General features: G+C 36.1%; 1 protein-coding gene across 1 annotated transcript in view; it reads right to left on the reverse strand.

Moving 5' to 3' along the window:
- Nucleotides 1–7,500: 7,500 nt before the first annotated feature.
- LOC135211076 (serine/threonine-protein kinase 16-like) overlaps nucleotides 7,501–19,249 on the reverse strand; it is a gene marked incomplete at its 5' end in the record, with an annotated part of 77,666 nt that continues 65,917 nt past the window's right edge. The window contains 2 exon segments of the mRNA XM_064244134.1: nucleotides 7,501–11,092; nucleotides 12,847–12,981. Coding sequence (XP_064100204.1) covers nucleotides 10,976–11,092; nucleotides 12,847–12,981 — 252 coding nt within the window. The 3' untranslated portion in view covers nucleotides 7,501–10,975.

Genomic DNA, 19,249 nt, shown 5'->3' on the forward strand with positions numbered 1-19,249 from the left:
TGTTTATTTTAAATTTTTCCTCGCTGACAAACAAAGGCTTAATATAGTATGATTATAGAACATTTTTTGCTCAAAATTACTTGTTCTTCCATTCCCCAAAATATTTGCATAAACTCGTGTTACACCCTGTATAATGTATGCATAAAGCACATGCAGAAGCCAAGGTATCTAGAGAAAGAGGTAGCGTCATCCCCATTGAGCGCCATGGTAACGAATCAAAATATGATTTTTACCCATTTGTTTTTTAAGCTTCTCTATAATGAAAATAGCTTTGCAATCTTAGAGGAAACTTTGGATTATATGTTGCATTCCTGATACTGATACTGACAATGATTAAAAAATAAAGAAAAAACTAAAAAACCAAGCCATAATTGAATAGTTTTTCTTTGTCCAAATTGGCTACCTATGTGTGATGTCACTAAGCTCCTCCCCATTTATACCATGCTCGTCACCTTTCAGTTGTCAAAGTGGGAAGGCATTCTTTTTAATTATGTTGACATTTTAACAAAGCTAAATTATGGTGCCTTGTGCAACATAAATCAGAAAAACATGGGAAAATTGTTAAATGTCCATTGCTTTCCAAGAAAAGTTTCTGCAGGTGATGTCGTATCTGTAGTATGATGTCTTCATCCGTTTAGCAGATAAATTTCCGTCAGTCTGGCTTGGAGTAATTACATATGCTTTGTCAATTACAGTTACAATTATAATTATCAGTCCTAGTATATAATTACAATTACAACTAAAATGAATATTAATAGAAATAAAGAATTACAATTACCTTAAAAATTTGTATTTATATTTATGTTGAATTAAAATTACTCCAAGCCTGCTGTCAACGCACTGCCCTGGTGTAAAAGGGGCGGGGCATAGGCAGGAAAGAGATGCCGACTAGTCAATTTCCTTCACTTAAGATGCAACCACCCTTCGTATACCCACCTTGGTATAGTCAAGAGTGCATACACATACATGCGTGGATGGTCATAATAACTGTAACGCCACGTATACCACAGTGAATAAAGTAAAATTTTTGGGTACATTGCTGACGGCACACAGATCAACCTTAGGACTGTCTCAGCCTTACATACAGCTATGAAACTTCTCTCATGAACTATGAACTGTATTGAAAATTTATTTACTAAAGGGATAACAAGTTATATTACTGTGGTGAGTAAATATAAGGGTACTGTAGCATTTCTATGAAAATGAAGGCTATGGTAGGAAGGCATCATAAGATACTTGATGAAATAAAAAAAATATATGATAGCTGAAAAGTTTTGTATGAGATGATCCAAACCAGTTTGAAGTAGCCCATGAATCATTTGTTTTGGGGGGCATTCTAGTAGATTATCCTGTTAAACAAAACAATACATAAGAGTAAGTCTCTCTCTCTCTCTCTCTCTCTCTCTCTCTCTCTCTCTCTCTCTCTCTCTCTCTCTCTCTCTGTTGTTAGGATATTACTCTAACGTAGACTATATTCATAAAGATCTCGATTGCTTTTATTTAATAGACATTACTAATTTTTCGTTAACAAGAGTAGGCAGATACGTAATTCTTTACACCAGTATTTTATGAATAGGTCTATTTATTCTGCACTGTTATGATACCATATGAAAAATTTTCAAAGACACTACAAGCACCATAATAGTAGCAACAAGAACAACAATAACCACAATAAAACCATTGAATATGAGATAGGCATATAACCCAAACGTCATAAGCTGCTTAAACCAACAAAAAGACATAGGACCTTATAAGTCTATGTCATTTTTTATGATCCTGTTATTTCAACAGGAAATTCAACGGAGATTTTGTCCTTAAGAAAATTCTCAGCAATTTATATCCAGTAAGACTGGTAAAGCCTATTATACTGTAATTTTCTTTAAACAAAGGTACGTATACTATTCTGGTTTTGTAGTGTAGTCGCTGCTTGTCATCCCTCTGATTGTGTAAACTATTCCAATGAAATTGTTTTTAAGACTATTAAAATACAGTCAAATTTCCTGAAATCAATATGAAATACCAGTCTGCATAACTGAGTAAGTCTGTGTTTAAATTTAGAATGGTGAACACACTTGATAATATCAATTACCATTGTCCATTGATATAAGTGCACCGGTTTGAACACAGACATTTGTATCACATCTGCACTCAGTTTTGAGATGTGTATTATTGTTTTTGTTTTGGGGGATAATATAGTTTCATTTTGATAATCAGCACTACGTATTTTAGTTCGGTAAAACAACATTGCAAAATAAAGGAAGATGAAAAGAACCACAGATTAACTAACTTTTCAAAACTATTAACAACCAATCAGCTTCAAGGAATGGGTTGTGATGTATGTAATCAATGGGAGGGGCTTAGCTGCAAAGCTAGCTGGTCTTTCCTATATCAACGCACATCCAAGAAGGGGATGGTGTTATCAGCAGTTCCCTTGTCCATGAAGTGGAGAACTGTTTATTCTTCAAATATTCAGCAAAGTTTGTCCAGCTCTGCCTCATTGACAACATTGACAAAGGTATTTATGTACATTATGTTACACAGGGTTGGCTTTGGGACCTACTGAAGACATGCTGCTTGATAACTACCATGTAGAAATTGGTGAATAGCACCCCAAAGGGAAGACCCATAGCAACTCCATCAATTTGAGTCATAGTTGTCCCCCATTCATTTACGAAAGGAACCTTCTTTGTATGGCTCTCCAGCAGGCAGTGGAAGGACTCTTCTGGGTTCAAAGTAAAGGTGGAATCATCCTTATAGGCCTTGTCAAGGATTATCTGAATGGCCTCGTCAATGAAAATGTTGGTGAAAAGACCCTCTACATCCAGACACAATGATACCAAGGGATGGCATGGTGAGTAGGTACTTTGCTGATCAGAAACTATGGAGGCTGCATTGCAAAATTCATTAGGCATGTTAGGTGTTGGAATTTTATTGAATATTTTGGTAAACTTAAAATTCTGCATTGAGGATTGGCTGATTATCAGCTGGAGAGGGTTGCTGGTTTTGTGCATTTCTAAGTTGCTGCAGATGTAGCCAATGTCATGGTCATCCATATGTTGGGAAGGTGCATGGCATCTCAGGTGGCATTAACTCTCAATAGTAATGCAGCTTGCTTCCCTCCTGATGTCATCAGCAGGATCCCCAAGTATATATCATTGAGCTTCCTGAGGTATGCCTCTCATCTAATCAAGACAAAGGCAGTTGTTTTATCTACACAGGGAATCACAATGTCTCCCCTTTCTCAAAGTCCTCTGGTGATTTCTATCAACTCCCTGGTTGTCGGGGGGCTATGATACAAACCTTGTTCTGTCAAAGCCTCCACCAGAAGTTGAAGTTTATCTGATACTGTTGAGGCTACAATCTTCAAGGCCAAAGGTCTAAGAGAACCTCTGTTTCAACACATTTAGCACCAAGCTTAGCTTTCTCCAAGACATTGCAATTCAGCTGCATCTATAGAAAGGCATATTCGGTGGAAGAAGTCTGGTAGTCAGTGACGTTGAAATATGTGTTGCCTGTTTTCTTGGGGATATGAAGATGTCCACCATTACATTACATAAGAATCTTGTGAACTGTGTGCCTATGGCAAGAGTAGTATTTGCCCTACAGAGACTTAAAGACGAGTGATTTCTACCTTGTTCGGATAATCTCCGAGGATATCCCAGTCCTTCTTGAAGCGCTTCAGGTGGGGGCTCTTTCCCCTCTTCATGTTTCTTGATTGCCAACTGGCGATGGACAAGTTGTTGATGGAAGTGTGCAGTGTTTGTACCTTGAATCTGGTGTTAGGGTCATGGAGCAGTAGGCCAGAATATCTTGGAAGAAGACCTCCTTTGTAGTAAACTTCATGAATAGAATGGTCCCATGTATTCTGATAAGATTGTATTGCTCCTTCTCAACTTGGCATGCGAGTTTCTTCATTTCAACAGGTATGTTATAAAGCGGTCCTCCAAAAGTTCATTTATTATTCCAGTGTTTCAGTAGTCCATGCTACTTTTTAAGGGTGAAAGGCACAGAGGGTACATACATGGAATATTAATACTCTAAACAGGTTTACAAATACATGAAGAACAGCCCTCCATTAGCAGCCATTCCATGAAGAGGAGAGCACTTCTAACAAATATGTACTGTGCCTGGAGAATGGATGCCACTGTTCTCATGTTGGTATGACCACCACTGTCCTTTCTAAGAGGATTGCCATCCATTGGCATGAAGGGTGGTATACCACCACTGAATGAGAATAAAAGAACTGGGGCTGCGCAGCAGTTTCTACTCCGATAGATCAAAGACCGAGGATGGGCTTAGCACTGAAGTTGTGCATACTGATGAGTCACTTAGTTAAATTTTCCAGTAGACTTCCAATTTTTACTGCTGAATGGACAGTCATGCTAAAATCTCTGGAACTTGTGAAGAAAGGACATCATGGAGATTTCATTATTTTTTCAGATTCCTTTAGTTTTGTTACAGCCATTTGGCAGATTAGCCCATCTCATCCAACTGTTCAAAATCCAAGGATGGCTTTGTGGACTTCCATACCATTATGAATCAGTCAAGTTTTGTTGGGTGGCAGCCCATGCTGGTGTCAAGAGACAACAAACAGATTTAGAAGCAAATTATGTAAAAATAAAAATAATAAAACATTAGTATTGCCTATCCCTTGGTTCTACTTTTAAACAAAAATGACAAAATACTAAATACTAGAAACCTTTCTCTCTCAAAACTTGAAAAATCCATCCATTAATTGGTATATGGTCATTATTATTTTAATGAAATCAGCTACTTGAGACTAGACTGAACAGACTGAGGATAGGTCATGCTTAATTAACCCACAAATTCATCTGTGGTGATATCAATGTGTTCATGTGATGTCTTGGGGGGAGGTCTCCCTTGACTTGGGGGGAGATGTCTCCCTTGACTGGGGGTGAGATGTCTCCCTTGACTGAGGAGGGTTTTAAATTAATATTTTTTTATATTTAACCATTTTCCTATATTACTAGATCATTAGAAATTAAATTATCGCCATTTTATCTCCTAATAATTCTAATCACATTACTGAATAACCATACAATAAGTATATTTGACTTTGTTTGCAAGACCATTTCTTGTGTACCATACATACTGTAGTTAGTATTTTACTTTGTTTGCAAGCCTTTCATCTCTGTATTTCAGGTGTTTCATAACAGAATTCAGGCATTTTCTGCTTGTTTATATATGTACAAGAATACAAACTTCCACCTGTAACAAAACCTGGTCCAGTAATTAATTCTGGAAATAAGTTAACTAGCGTAGATGAATGACAGTTGGAAGACATCCACTCTTGACTTATAGCAACATTTTTCTTTGGCTGCTAGATGGTAAACATTGTTCTGTGCTCACCATGACTAATATTGAATGTCTGCTTAGTATTTCATGGCTTCAAGAGTTGGTGAATTTGGCTTAGCTTGTTAGTTTTATGGTTGACTTCCATAAGAATGATAATCATGGATGCTAAGGCATGGAGGTGTTGTGTGTGCAAGGTTCATGTCCTGTTTCTGGTGACCCCCATTCTTTTTCATCCCTTTTGCAAAGGACAAGTGTGTATGCTCATGAGCTGTATCTGTAGTGGTTTTTTGTAGTCTCCTAGCAAGTGGAAGGGGTTTAGAAAGATGAGGAAGGCACTGTCACTGTCTTTGGAAAGTAGTTCATTCCATTCTCCCCTACTTTTCACCAGCCCAATTCCTACTTGTGCTCCAACGATAGTGTCGAAGGAGGTTATGTGCAGAGCAGACAGCTGCTCACTAGAACTCTTGCGAGATGGCTCTCCTGCTGACCTGATGTTGGTTTCTGTAACCTCCACCATTTTCATTTCATGATTCAGAGGCATTGGGAGACAAAAGATGCTGGTGGTGCTGTGGCCTTGCTTAACTTCAGGAAAAGGGCAGGGGGCGTTTAGTACTTCATAGTTTTCTGGGATTTTGCAATAATATGTTACCTTCTGTGCTGGTCTTCTTGCCCAATACAGGAAACCAGAGTTCTTGTATTTTTCTTAAAGCTACCCAGTCACACATTTGAACAGAGGTAGGATGACTTCTGTAAATAAACCATACTTAGGCATAGTGCCTCAGTGGCGTGATCGGTATGGTCTTGGGCCACGAGTTCGATTCTCGGGCATTCCATTGAGGTGTGAGAGATGTGTATTTCTGGTGATAGAATTTCACTTTCAACGTGGTTTGGAAGTCATGCAAAGCCGTTGGTCCTGTTGCTGAATAACCACTGGTTCCATGCTACATAAAAACACCAAACAAACAAAGAAAACAAACAAACAATTAGGCATAGGGTCCTGTCAGCCAAGGCATCACATATGCTTGTAGGAGTCATCCTAGTCTTGCTCCCATGTGACTGGGAAGCTGACTGTTGTGTGTGGAATATCAACATCAGCCATTTTTATATCAGTCAATACCTCCCTTTTAAGTAGCTAGTCTCTGTTTCAAACAAGAAAAAAATGCACTGAAGTTTCTTCGGCGCGATCAAGTTTCATATACGTACAGCGTATAATGCTGTATGAAATTCTCGGCCTTAGCCCAAGGCCTGGTTGTTACATAAAGAGTTGACAACTTGTGCCCTGCTCTTAAACAACAGTGGCTAATATAAATTCATTCTATTGTTGGAGTTTATGTATTAGTGTAACTGTTGGCATGGTATTTGCTCTTTTTGGAAAACCTTGACATAAACCCATCTCTTCAGTTGGAGTTTTAATCATATTAAAATAGCGTTCATCTTTTGTAGTTGTAAGGATACATCATAGTTATGGTTCTAAGTTATGTAGTAATCTAAAAATCTAAAAGAATTTAAGCTTTTTTTTTACATACATAGGGTTTTTAGAAATATTTTTAGTAGGATTTATTTTAAATAATTTTTTTTATATAAAATTATAGTCAAATGGAAGTTTAATTAATTACATTAATTAAATATGGGTACGATCATTTACATTTATAGAACTAATGATGAAATATAAGGTTGCATGCTCTTCTTTCTTTAAGACAAAATTTTTGTTAAACTTCTATAATACTTAAGTTTACGTGCTACCTGGACATTCAGTGGATTTATTTCACCTAAGTTTTATACATAAAGAAATCATTAATCTTCTTGATATTTACATTAAAAACAGAGATAATGTCTTGTAACTTTTCTATAGCCTGTAAAGTATTACAAATTACTTAGAGATGCAACTTCTTCCCAAGCCAGGTATCAGGAAGACCATCCATCTGTAAAATGTCTGCAAAAACAAATTAGATATTGTCATTCAGTGATTGTGAGAAACACCTGGAAGCAGTTCTTCAAAAACAGCAACTCCAACTTGGGATGAAGCTGAGAACAAAAAGAACACCTAAAGAAGTACTCTTTATAGACAACCTATAACCATGACTTTTAAGGTAGTACCCAACCCCATGGAATACTACAATTCCACAACTGCTCCTAGTGTCATCAATTTCTTATATTTATCTTTGGGATGAAAAAAGATCACAATATCAATATATATGCTTTATTATTTATAAAGAAAGTGTTAGAATATTTTCCAGATTGAAATTAGTCAAAGAATTTTTCTCATTGTTGGAGTGTGATTTGTGTTTGAGGTCATCTTGGCTATGATTTGCTAACTATACAAAATTATTTAAAAATTTTCATAACCTCATATATTGAAATAACATCACATTTCACGTCTTTTTGTATTTAATAAGGAAGATAATGGTCTTTGTTTCTAAGGGATGTAAAATAATGTTAAGTCTTTCTCCATCAGATATTAAAAAGGCACTGAAGATCCATTCCTTCAAGTATTAGTTACATACTAAATGCCTTACAAATCACAAATATAATTAAAACCTACCACTTACCTGGTAGCAAATAGAAATTTAAAGGGTAAATAATAAATCTTTAAATAAGTACTACAATAATCTATATCTTGTTTGATCTAATTCTTGGTTGGTTGGTTGGTGACATAACTTTGTTTAATTATACAAGAGGATACATAGGACTGAAAATAAACATTTTTAGTGGTTTTTCACTCCTAATAACCATATAAAATATACTCAAATTTTATCCCATTAACAATATAATTATATCAAATTACTGCAATCAAAATAATCATACTTACAATTCTAAATAGCCTAACCTAATTTGATTTTCTACTTAATTATGTATAGCATCATGGCAAATTTGACTTTTGAAATACAACTGGAATATCCTATGAAATCAAATCTCTTAATTTTAAGACTGTTCAAATCCTTAATTTATATGACCCACAATTTACCATTTAGCAATGAATCGCCTTTCTTTAATGTATGTTTTACTTTCGTGGATGATGATTGTGATAAATGGTCAACTCCATCTTAAACTTCTACCAGCAAACCAAAACTATTAAACTAAATTTTGTGTAAATTTATATAATATAGATGTGACTTTTTATGGCTGAACATAAATAATAACCAATGTCTCTCCATTTACTTCACATATTTGCCATCTTACCGACAGTTTCACTTTTTTGTAATGCATTGTATTTGCAATTTAGTCATTCTAGACCTGGAAATACAAAGTCATCGTTTAAGAGCTACTCTACACTGAAAACTTGCATTAAATTTCATAAAAGATAGAAGACTACTGAAGTACTACACAATGTCTTGTCATAAAAAAAGTTCAACACTGGTTTTACAATAATTACTTTATAAATGAATTTTGTATTATACTATGTTATATTTATACTATATATTATAATATTACTATATTTATACTCTATAAGAGAAGATGCATATCAAGATTTTGTACAATTATAATTCATTGATTATTTTGGTATAGACTTATAAGTATAACCCTCATAAGATATATGGTTAGTGTACAGAACATCTGACACTATTTTCTATAATTCATCTGGTCAACTCTGCAGTTAATTACATGCAGCCAACTCTAAGGCCGGTCTGATACTTATGCCAGGCAAATTTGATGCCAAGTCAGCTCAGTCTACATAGATGATTACACCTTCAGAGGAAGGATGAAATAGTTATAGAAATGGAACACAGTAGTACAAAAAGAAATCAAAAGTCAAATGGCATAAAATGAGCAACTATTCCTAATGTAAAGGAAACCTATGTATAGACCATCAATAAGTATTCTGTATAATTTTATGCAAAATAAATAACATTTAATGAACAATAGGGTAAGAACATGTCAACAAAAAGTAGTCATAAAATGTGGTAACATCCCAAGCTTCATGATTGAAAAGTGGCAGCTAATGGAAAATTGTTTATTAAATAATAATGCACTGCACAGTATGCCATGTTAAATAGAAAGTAGTTAAAACTACCCACCCTCCCCCCCTCTCGCTCTCTATCTCTCTCTCTGATAAGGATGCTATTTTTGAAGTTGTACTTGTATAGATTTGTGCACTGTTTAGTCATTATTGCTGTAAGTACCTTGCATATCACAGTTTACCAAGTTGACAAATATTTGATGAGCCTACTGACTAAGTTTTCTTTAAACACTGCTGATTTCCCCCTCACTCAGAAGCTGAGTAATTGTTAAACTATGTAGTGATTATCAATTTAAAACTCAAAGACAAGCTGTTTTAAGCATATAAATTTTTTACATAGAAAGCACAATAAATTTATTTGCTATTGCCTTTTATAAGTTGTTTAGCAATTATTCTCTTGCTATGGCCCCTAATTTGGAGGTGATGGAGTTAAACCATCTCTTAGCACCGCCAGAAATAATCCAAATATTGCATAACACCAAGATTTAAAAAAAAAAATTTTATGGATGACATCAGAATGTCAAGGGATAAAATTTACACAACATTATTTTATAATTGTCAGAATCTCAAAAAGTTAAGGCTTTTTAAATAGGAACTTGAGAAAATAACATCCTCTTGTATCTCCAGACATGTGGAACTTATAGTATTATCAAATACTTGTTGGATAAAATCAAATTGCTGAAAGGAATGAATAACATGTTGCAAGTTGAATTTGATATGGAAACTCCCACAAGTCGGAAGACTTTATATGCACTCCATAGTTTAAAAATATAATAAAATCTTTCATATGTCTTTCCAAATTAGTTTTTTTTTCTCTCTCTCTCTTTACATGTTCATACAATTCTTTTATATGTTGGCATTGAGTTTGCCTGGCATAGAGTTGAGTCCAATCCCCTGATACATACTGTATTTAATAAGTTGTGACATGTTTACGATACCAATCAAGGTTCACCACTGAACTACAATAACTGTAATAAAACCGCAATTTCGAGGATATGAGCAATTAATTTCAAGCAGCTTGAGAATTGTGTTTTGCTTTTCAGAGTGGGTAATCTACAATAAAGAAGAGATAAAATATCTAAAAATGCCTTAATTTTCCTCATACTCAAAATTTTTTTTTTTTCATAGCAAACCAAAGAATGATTAATAAACAATAGAAAATTCACAAACTAATAATTTTATACTTTGTTGCTAACTCCCAACATTCTGCTTGGGTACATTAATGATTTTCTCCACAATTTCAAGACTACTATCTACTTAAGTAGTAGTTTGTAAATTATTATTCCAACTAAAAGCAATATATATTCAATAGAACACCTTTCTTATAACTTTAACTTTTAACATCATTGGAATGTACTACATAACAAAAAATAACATCCACATGGCAAAAATGTAACTCCCCATGAAAGTCATAGCTTCTCTGTATAATATACTCTATGCTAATTCACCCTACAAAATACCCTATATAATTACAACCTTGTGAGATCTATAAATATTTCCTGTCATAACCTTCAACTAAACTGTAAATCATTAAAAGCCTCTTAAGAGCATATAAAATAAGTCTTCTGAGAAATTAAATATTGAGAATAACAATATTGAAATTAATAAGTTTTATTATACTTCAGCTAAAAATAGTTAACAATATTTCAAAAATAGAATATAAATAAAATATGAAAAATACAGTTAAATTTTCCTTTTTCATTATACAGCACCAGAAGATCTATTAATAAGCTGATCCACTGTATTGATTATCCAATCAACATATGGCCTTTCCTCTGGATTAACTTTCAAGATGTTTTTGATCAATTCTGTGAGTTCCTGTGAAAGATGTCACAACATACTGTAAGTATACTTAAGAAATAAAAATAACATGCTAGTACGTTCATCAAAGATTAAAACCAAAGCATAAAGGGAAGAAATATTCTTACTAGGGTTATATTTAAACAATAAAGTATCTATTAATATGGATTTGTCAAATACAGTATCAATTAATATGGAGTAATAAATTAATATATAAAATTTAACTAATTCATAAGATTCTATATATATGGCTAATTAAGAACCAAAATCAAATTTCACCCCATAACCATTACTTAAACATAACTTATTCATCTGCCATATGCAAATCAAAGATATATTGATTTATTAGAGAAAAAAAAACCATCAGATAGCCTCTGTAAGTTGGTACATGTGGCTACAGTACCTTAGATTTTTAAAGTGAAAAGAATCTGCCAACTGGTCAACTTCTGAGAATCACTGACTTTTCATTTGCTCTTCACTAGTGCTGAGCTCCCCAGATTTTTTCAAAATAATTATGGGATTGTTTTACTGTCTGGTGTCTAACTAACAAGAGCTGTTAGTATTTCTATTTCTAATTAGAAATCCCTCTTCCATTACTGTCGATCATTTTCTGTATATATTTATTGTAGTATAAAGTGTTATTTAATTTTTAGCTCACAGTAATTTTATACCTTTTCATCATGCATTAGTAATTTTTATACTTTAGCCCTTACAAACTCATTACTATACTATTACAAGATCCATTTTAATGATTTTATCTTTTTGAATAATCAAAATGTTGTGCAGTTTTCATTTTCACCAAAACTTGTGCAGGTTTGTTAAAACACCATTACTTTTACACGACCATTCAAAAGTGCCTACTGAGGGGATGGCTTAAGAGCAAATAACAAGGGCCTGATGCTTGATGACCTGCCCTTAATGATGCAGCCTCATCTGGCCTTTTGTCCTTGATTTTTTGCTCAACAGCATCCCAGACATTCTCCTCATTCTTTCTTCATTCTTGCAGTCCAACTTCCATTACTACTACTAAATTTTTTAGCTGCTGGATTTACCTACAAGTTGCACCTTTCAGTGCTTTGGCATTGCTACATTAAATACTTTACTTCTTTTTTTTCTTAGGAGCTTCATGATTCCACCACAGGTCTTGCTATGAGCTTTAAAAATAAAACTCCAATATGACCATTTTTGTCTCTAAGTAAAGATTAAAAATCAAGGTAAAGCCAATTGATTAAAACAACAAAATCGAGGATAAAAAGAGCATAAAAGTGAATCACTACAAACTGCTATTTTAGGAGCCCACTATGCATAAATGCTAGATAATGGAAGTGCAACTAAGAATGCATATGAATACTGTACATTAAATTTGCACGAACAAATGACAACCAATGTATGCTTTTGGCTGGTGTTCTGGGCATGTGCAGTAGGGTCTTTTTCTTTCAGGATCTAAAAAGTTGGGAGACTATGTGCCTGGCAATAAGATATATATTTATGGGCTCATAATGGACAAAGTTTTTATTAAATGTAATTATTTTTTCAATAACCATTTATTTAATCTAATTGTCCTCTTCCTAACCTTATGGCTTTGTCACACTTAGAAAAAGCACAATGATTATGTTAATGACCAGAGAGCTAATGGAACTCTAGATGCATATGCCAACCTACCAGATACCTTTTTTTTTTATCATGTGCAATTCATGAAAATGCATTATCAAAATAAGGATTCTGCTTTGAAAAAATTTTGTCTTGATACAGAATTATATATTGAAACATACCTCAGAATAAATGTGTGTATCTGGGAATTTAATATTACCACTGACAACAGCTAGGGCCACACTATCACCTCGCTCATAAACAGCATCAAAGGGAGATTTGTAAAAGCACAGTGCATACAAGAGGCATCCTAAAGACTGGAAAGAAAAATGACAGTTCATTTAATTCTGTTGAAACTTACAATTGAGCTGTGCAGTAATTTAAGTATAATTCAGATAACAAATGTCAACTTTAATAAAATCAATATATGACTGATCCATTACTTGCTTTTAAGTTATAAATAAAACTAAGTACAACTGTATGACTACATAAAGTTAAGTATCTTAATTTTACCAGATCACTGAGCTGATTAATAGCTCTCTAGGGCTGGCCCAAAGGATTAGATATTTTTTACGTTGCTAGGAACCAATAGGTTACTTAGCAATGGGACCTGCAGCTTATTGTGGGATACAAAGCACATCAAGAAATGAATTTCTATCACCAGAAATAAATTCCTCTGATTCCAAGTTGGCAGAGCGGGGAATCAAACCTGGACCCTAAGATTGGTAGTCAAGCATGTAACCAAATCGTCCGAGGAAAGCATAGATGCATAGACATTCCAGGTTACATATGACAGCATCAGATAATTATCACAAAGGTTGTGATGGTCCTGAGAAATTCCAGTCAACTAGCATCTCAATGACATTATGTAGCTCATGTGTTCAGGTGTAAACAACACTAATTTACTCATTAATGTTTGTGGTGTCTTTGTACTTCACACATTTTGTTAATAAAAAATCTCATTGTTGAGAGAGAAAGAGAGACAGAAATAAAGCTAGAGAGAGCATGCATGTTCAGACAAGATCAGCAGACAAACACACATACACATCACCTTATGTCTGAAAGTGTTCTTCATTTTTATATACATTTTTGTTAACATAGCCTGTGTTTGTCCTTAAAGGAGTTACCCTTTGGGTCCAGCTAGGGGCTTCATAAGAGACACCAACCAATATTAAAGCATTCTCTCATAGCTCAGTTGGCCAGAATACTGACTGTTGACACAATGATAGAATATACAGGACTCAAGGCAGGGGGCCTGTCTCCCCTGCCTACAGTAATTACTGAAGTACGTATTTACCTTTACCCTTCTTACACAGATGTAGCAACAGTGCTGGATCAGTCATGTTTGCTGTTACTCTTAGGTCTGCCAGTGTGAAAACACTTCAGTTGGTTTGTTCTAGTCTCCAACTTATTGTGCTTTACTGACCAAATGCTGAGGAAAACTAAGTGCATATTCTGAAGCCCCATAAAAAATTAATTGCTTTTGTTTTCAGTAGTAGGCATAACTAAAATTTTCTGACCAGTGCCAGTACATCTATGTTACTCTGGATTAGGATATTAGGCCTTTAGTCTTGACTTAATTTTTAAATCACATTATTTAGTAGTTCTGACATTGACTTGCACTCTCATTATGTACAATAATTGCAATTAAGAATAAAATAAGACACACCCAACATCATTTACACATGTACTTCTAATTTCAATTTGCTTGGGTAGCTTTCAGTGTAAAATACCTTAAGATATAGAAATGGTCTTATCAAATTTGTAAAGTTTTTGCAACATTACTAATAGTTAGTAATATTTTTAATTTAGTAACATCCACATTTACATTTTAAATCAGATTTGCTGGGCTAGTTCTTAATAGAATACCATAGTCTATGAAAGGTTGCATCATTATTGCAAGTCTTCTAGGTTCATGCGTGTCAGCCACCTTATTGTGTTTTTTGCTTAATCAGACGTCAAGATCTCAAACTTATAAACCCAATTTTGATTCATGGTTTTTCTTGGTAGGATAGAGATTATCTATATTTTATTAGTTGAACCTTGTACATATTGGTACCTCCTGGTTTAATCATAACTTAAAGGGGTGACTCCAATAATTAATTATATTATCAAAAGAATTTCAAATTATATTATCATAAGAATGTCATTCACTGAATTTGTCTCTTGCCTAGTTGTCATGGCCATGTATTTATTACTATGTTGGCCCGTGTCATACCAGTGCATTATTTACTGGATACGTATGGGTGGCATTTTAAAGTTTCTAGTGTTTTCTTCTTGTTATGGAGCTAATAAGAAACTAAACCAAAAAGTTGTTTACTTTTAACTGCAAACTGCATATTCCATTGTTTGCAGACATAAAGTTGAGTTTTGTTACTTGTCAGGCACATGGAAAATAAGTACAAAACATTCTCCTGGCCGCAAACCATGATGTTAAAGCTTGATTTAGACATCTTTTGGTTTTAAGTTTTCAGTGGGAGCATGGGAGTAGAGTACATCTTTCTGGCAGAGCTCTTGCATTCTTTTTCTTTTTTTTGTATGGTGTTTTTACGTTGCATGGAACCAGTGGCTATTCAGCTACAAGACCAACAGCTTTACGTGACTTCCGAACCACGTCGAGAGTGAACTTCTATCACCAGAAATACACATCTCTTGACTCCTCAATAGAATGCCCAAGAATCGAACGCAAGGCCACTGAGGTGGTAATCCAAGACCAAACTAATCACGCTACCGAAGTGCTTGCAGAACTCTTGCAGAAAGTATTGCCCCTTCCTTTCTGATCAGATGGCCAGTCTACCAAAGAGCTGCAGTCCAGGATCTTTCAAAATCTAGCAAGAAATGGACCTTGCTGCTGAATTTGAATAAGAAGGATTCTTTGAAAGATAATCTGGGATCTTATCAGGCAATATAGTGTTGAAGACACTGTCAGGGCCTACCCTGCTCCCCTCATCATGTTTCTTCTAGGATGATTGTCCTTGATGATGGTCCTTCATCAAAGACTCCCAAGCATTTGCTTGGACAGTGACTGTGTTGCTGCCCTGACCCAATCCTTCCAAGGATTCCAAGCGGGAATTCAAGACACCGACTTGGATTTATCTACAACTTTTTCATCTTCTCAGTCTCACAAAGAGGATTACAGGCCGTCTCCAGTTATCAGCAGGGGTTCCATTCCCGGGGGTGTGCAAGAAGCAAAAACTGCCATTTACTTAAACTCAGTGATTTATGGTGCCATAAGCACCCTTATGGTGCCATAAGAACCCTTCTTACGACGCCGATAACCAGAACTGGTCCCTTTTAGGTGCCATAAATCACCGATTTTATGGGGCTAGACAAGCATGATAAAACTGGATAGCCAGTAACTGGAGACTGCCTATAAGTAGTAAGTACTTAAAAGCCACTTGTTCAGAGACTGGCTCTCAGATATTTAGGGCAAAAATTGAGTCAGACACCTAAATCTCTTTAAAGTCAGAAGTCTTGAGGTATCTTGAGGTACAAATTTCCTGCTTCCACAGTTCATATATGTATGGCAGTAATAAAATTAATGCAACCTGTTTTAGGCCATTTGTCTTCCCTTTACTAGAATGCTGTTCTTTGTTGTGGATGTCTACTTCAGAGAGTTACCTTTTTTAGATAAGAGTAGTTCATGGTGGTAGATTTCTGTTTACTAGCATTAACAGTTATGACTTGAGCCATCAATGGATGGTTTAGTTTGTGAATTTTTCAGTCTATTTTTAAAAGATCTTTTGCATTCACAATTGATCCACGATTCTCTTTTCCTGGCAAAAGAAACCAGATTTGGATACAACTAGGCGAGTGCAGGTGCTTCCATTTATAAACAAACTAAAATGACCAAACCAACTCATGCCAAAAACATTTCATAATTTGCTATATTTATTTAAAAATAAATGTTTTCCATACAGTCGACCTTTGCAGATTTTTTCATAGAGCATACCTCAAATATTTGCCAATTTTCAAATAATATTAATGTAAACACAGCAAAATATCAATAAAATATATTTTTTATTTTTAAACATTCAAGAAATGATATGTGAATTCCAAACTTGAAGCTCCTGGGATAGAAATTGCAACTTGGGAATCAGAAATACCTAGGCACAATGTTACTTGACACACTATTGGTTGGCATTTGAAAAGAATCCAATCCAGAAGCACCAATCATTTTCCTTGGCACTGATTGACTGTACCCCCAAGACTTGTCTCATGGAGATGTGCTGTGGGAGCCTGCATCTCTGCCAGTTCACCATGTAGACCCCTGCTCTTTTAAGTGTTTCACTGCATAACTGTATACTTTGCATATCTTTGTGTCTCATTTTTAATCTTTGCGTATTATTTTTTAATCTACCCAAAAGGTGCCTCCTAAACACAATGCTCCTTCTAAAGCTTCTAGCAAAGAGCCCAAGTACCAGGAGGAGGTCGTGACACTCCACAAAAAGTTATGCTGCAGTAGCCTGCCATTATGGCTTGAATGAGAGTACTGTCCACTACATCAAGAAGAAAGAGGCATTGACAAGGAAGACCATGGATGTTAGCTTCTGCAGTACAGTTCAACCCTCTGTATTTGCCAGGGATGTGTAACACAAACCTTGGCAAACAACTAAAATCTGCTAATACTTGAAACCCCTCTAAAAATGCTTATAACTGCCTATTTTGATAGTTCAAACACCAAAAAACCCTCTTAAAAACACTTACACCCAAGTACAGGCAGTCCCTGGGTTACGATGGGGGTAACGTTCTTGAGACGCGTCGTAAGCCAGAACATCATTAAAAACTATGTAAACTGCATTCTTATTGCATTTTTCATCAAAATAACTTTCAAATATTGATTATTTTGCATGTTTGGTGTCATATTTCTTCTGCCAGATCAGCGTTGTAGGCGCCGTAACCCTGGAACGTGTCGTAACCCTAGAAATAATTTCTGATGAATATAATTGAAAAGCGCCTTAACCTCAGAACGTCGTAAGCCAAACCCGTCATAACCCGGGGACTGCCTGTATTTTTAATAGTTTTATCACAAAGAATGGGGTGACTGTTGAGATGCCAATTGAGGATGATCCCGAGATGAGGAATGTCGCTGAAGAGAGCTACCTGCAGGAGATTGACTCCTGAGGATAAAGTCTCTTCCAGGAGAACGAGAAGCACTTCCACAAGCCAATGAAGCCTCACGTCTTTGACCCTCAGCCTCAGTCTTGCCAAGCGAAGAATCCTTAGATGAAGCTTGAGCAACCATCACATCTGCAACCTTCGAGCTTTTAACCAGCGCTTTATTGTCCTTGCGCCAATGAACTGGAGCAGGAACAAACGAAGAGGGGCCATTACCGATCTCGTCAAAATGTACGTGCAAGGATGATTCCATTTGCATACAGGAACAGCTGAAGAGGAGTCACCTCCATCATCAGCACATACAAGCAGAGATGATTCACATCTGCAAACATAAGATGTTGCAACACTTAACCCTCTCAACACTCGCACTGTCACGAACACATACGTGAAAGATAGAGACACAGCCATGAAGGGAAGCATTACTCTCATGACTTACAGGGGGTACACAGCCATGTATCAAAAAGGAGGATGCCTTCTTTCCACTAACTCCACTGCCAAACTCACGAATGCGAACGTGTGAGGAATAAACACAACCTTGTGAGGCATGTGGAGAAACACTAATTTCAATTGCACAAACACGGACGTAGGTGGGAGAGAGATGGTTGTGATGAGAAAAAGGCAAAGCACTCCTTTCACTCGAAAATGACGAAACCACAAAGTCCTTGATCCTCCGTCTGACACAATGGCGAGGAGAGAAACTCCTCTCTTTACAAGGTCTCTTACTAGCAGGTGTAGGAGAAGAGACCCTCTGTTTACGACTCTTCCTCTTCGAAGACACAGTAGAAATTCTCTTGCAAAACAGAGACCAGTCTCTTGTAGACCGCTGGAACTAAAGCCTAAAACGGCTCAGCGAGAAGATGATGACGTCATATCGGGAAGCGGTGACGTCACAGCTGGAGGATGAGTGGCCACTGTATCTGACGTCCAAGTCTGAGATGACACTGGAAGTGACGTCACAACACCATAAGACCGGAGCTGGTCAATGGCTTCACTGGCAGAGCAATAAGATTCGACTCAGAGCGTCAATGATGACAAGGGGGCTCTGCAAGGTGGCAGCACACAAGATCCAACGTAGAGAAGTCCAGGGGGAGGGGACTGCTATGTGGGCCGGGGGAGGGGTAAGCGCCTCTAAGAAATGCGACAGCAGTCCATCCAAGGAAGGTAAACCCAGTGGTCCCAGCAACGCCCAAACAGCCACCATCTTGGATGACTTCGAATCTGAAAATAAGGCATTAGATGGCGTAGCCTCCTCCCTCTCAGGTATAAAATGAGAGCTCGAGGAAGAGGGGGCTACATTAAACATAACATCATCCTGTGAAACTCCCAATACTTCATCGACAAATCAATGGAAGAAAAGGAAGGAGACAGGGACACACTCGCACTAGTCACAGGGAGAGCAATCGCGGGATAGGGAGAAGCCGAATCATCCATCCGAGGAGAAGACAAACCCTCCCAAGAAGGAAGAGT

This window comes from Macrobrachium nipponense, chromosome 4 (assembly GCF_015104395.2).
Source record: "Macrobrachium nipponense isolate FS-2020 chromosome 4, ASM1510439v2, whole genome shotgun sequence".
Classification (NCBI taxonomy): domain Eukaryota; kingdom Metazoa; phylum Arthropoda; class Malacostraca; order Decapoda; family Palaemonidae; genus Macrobrachium; species Macrobrachium nipponense.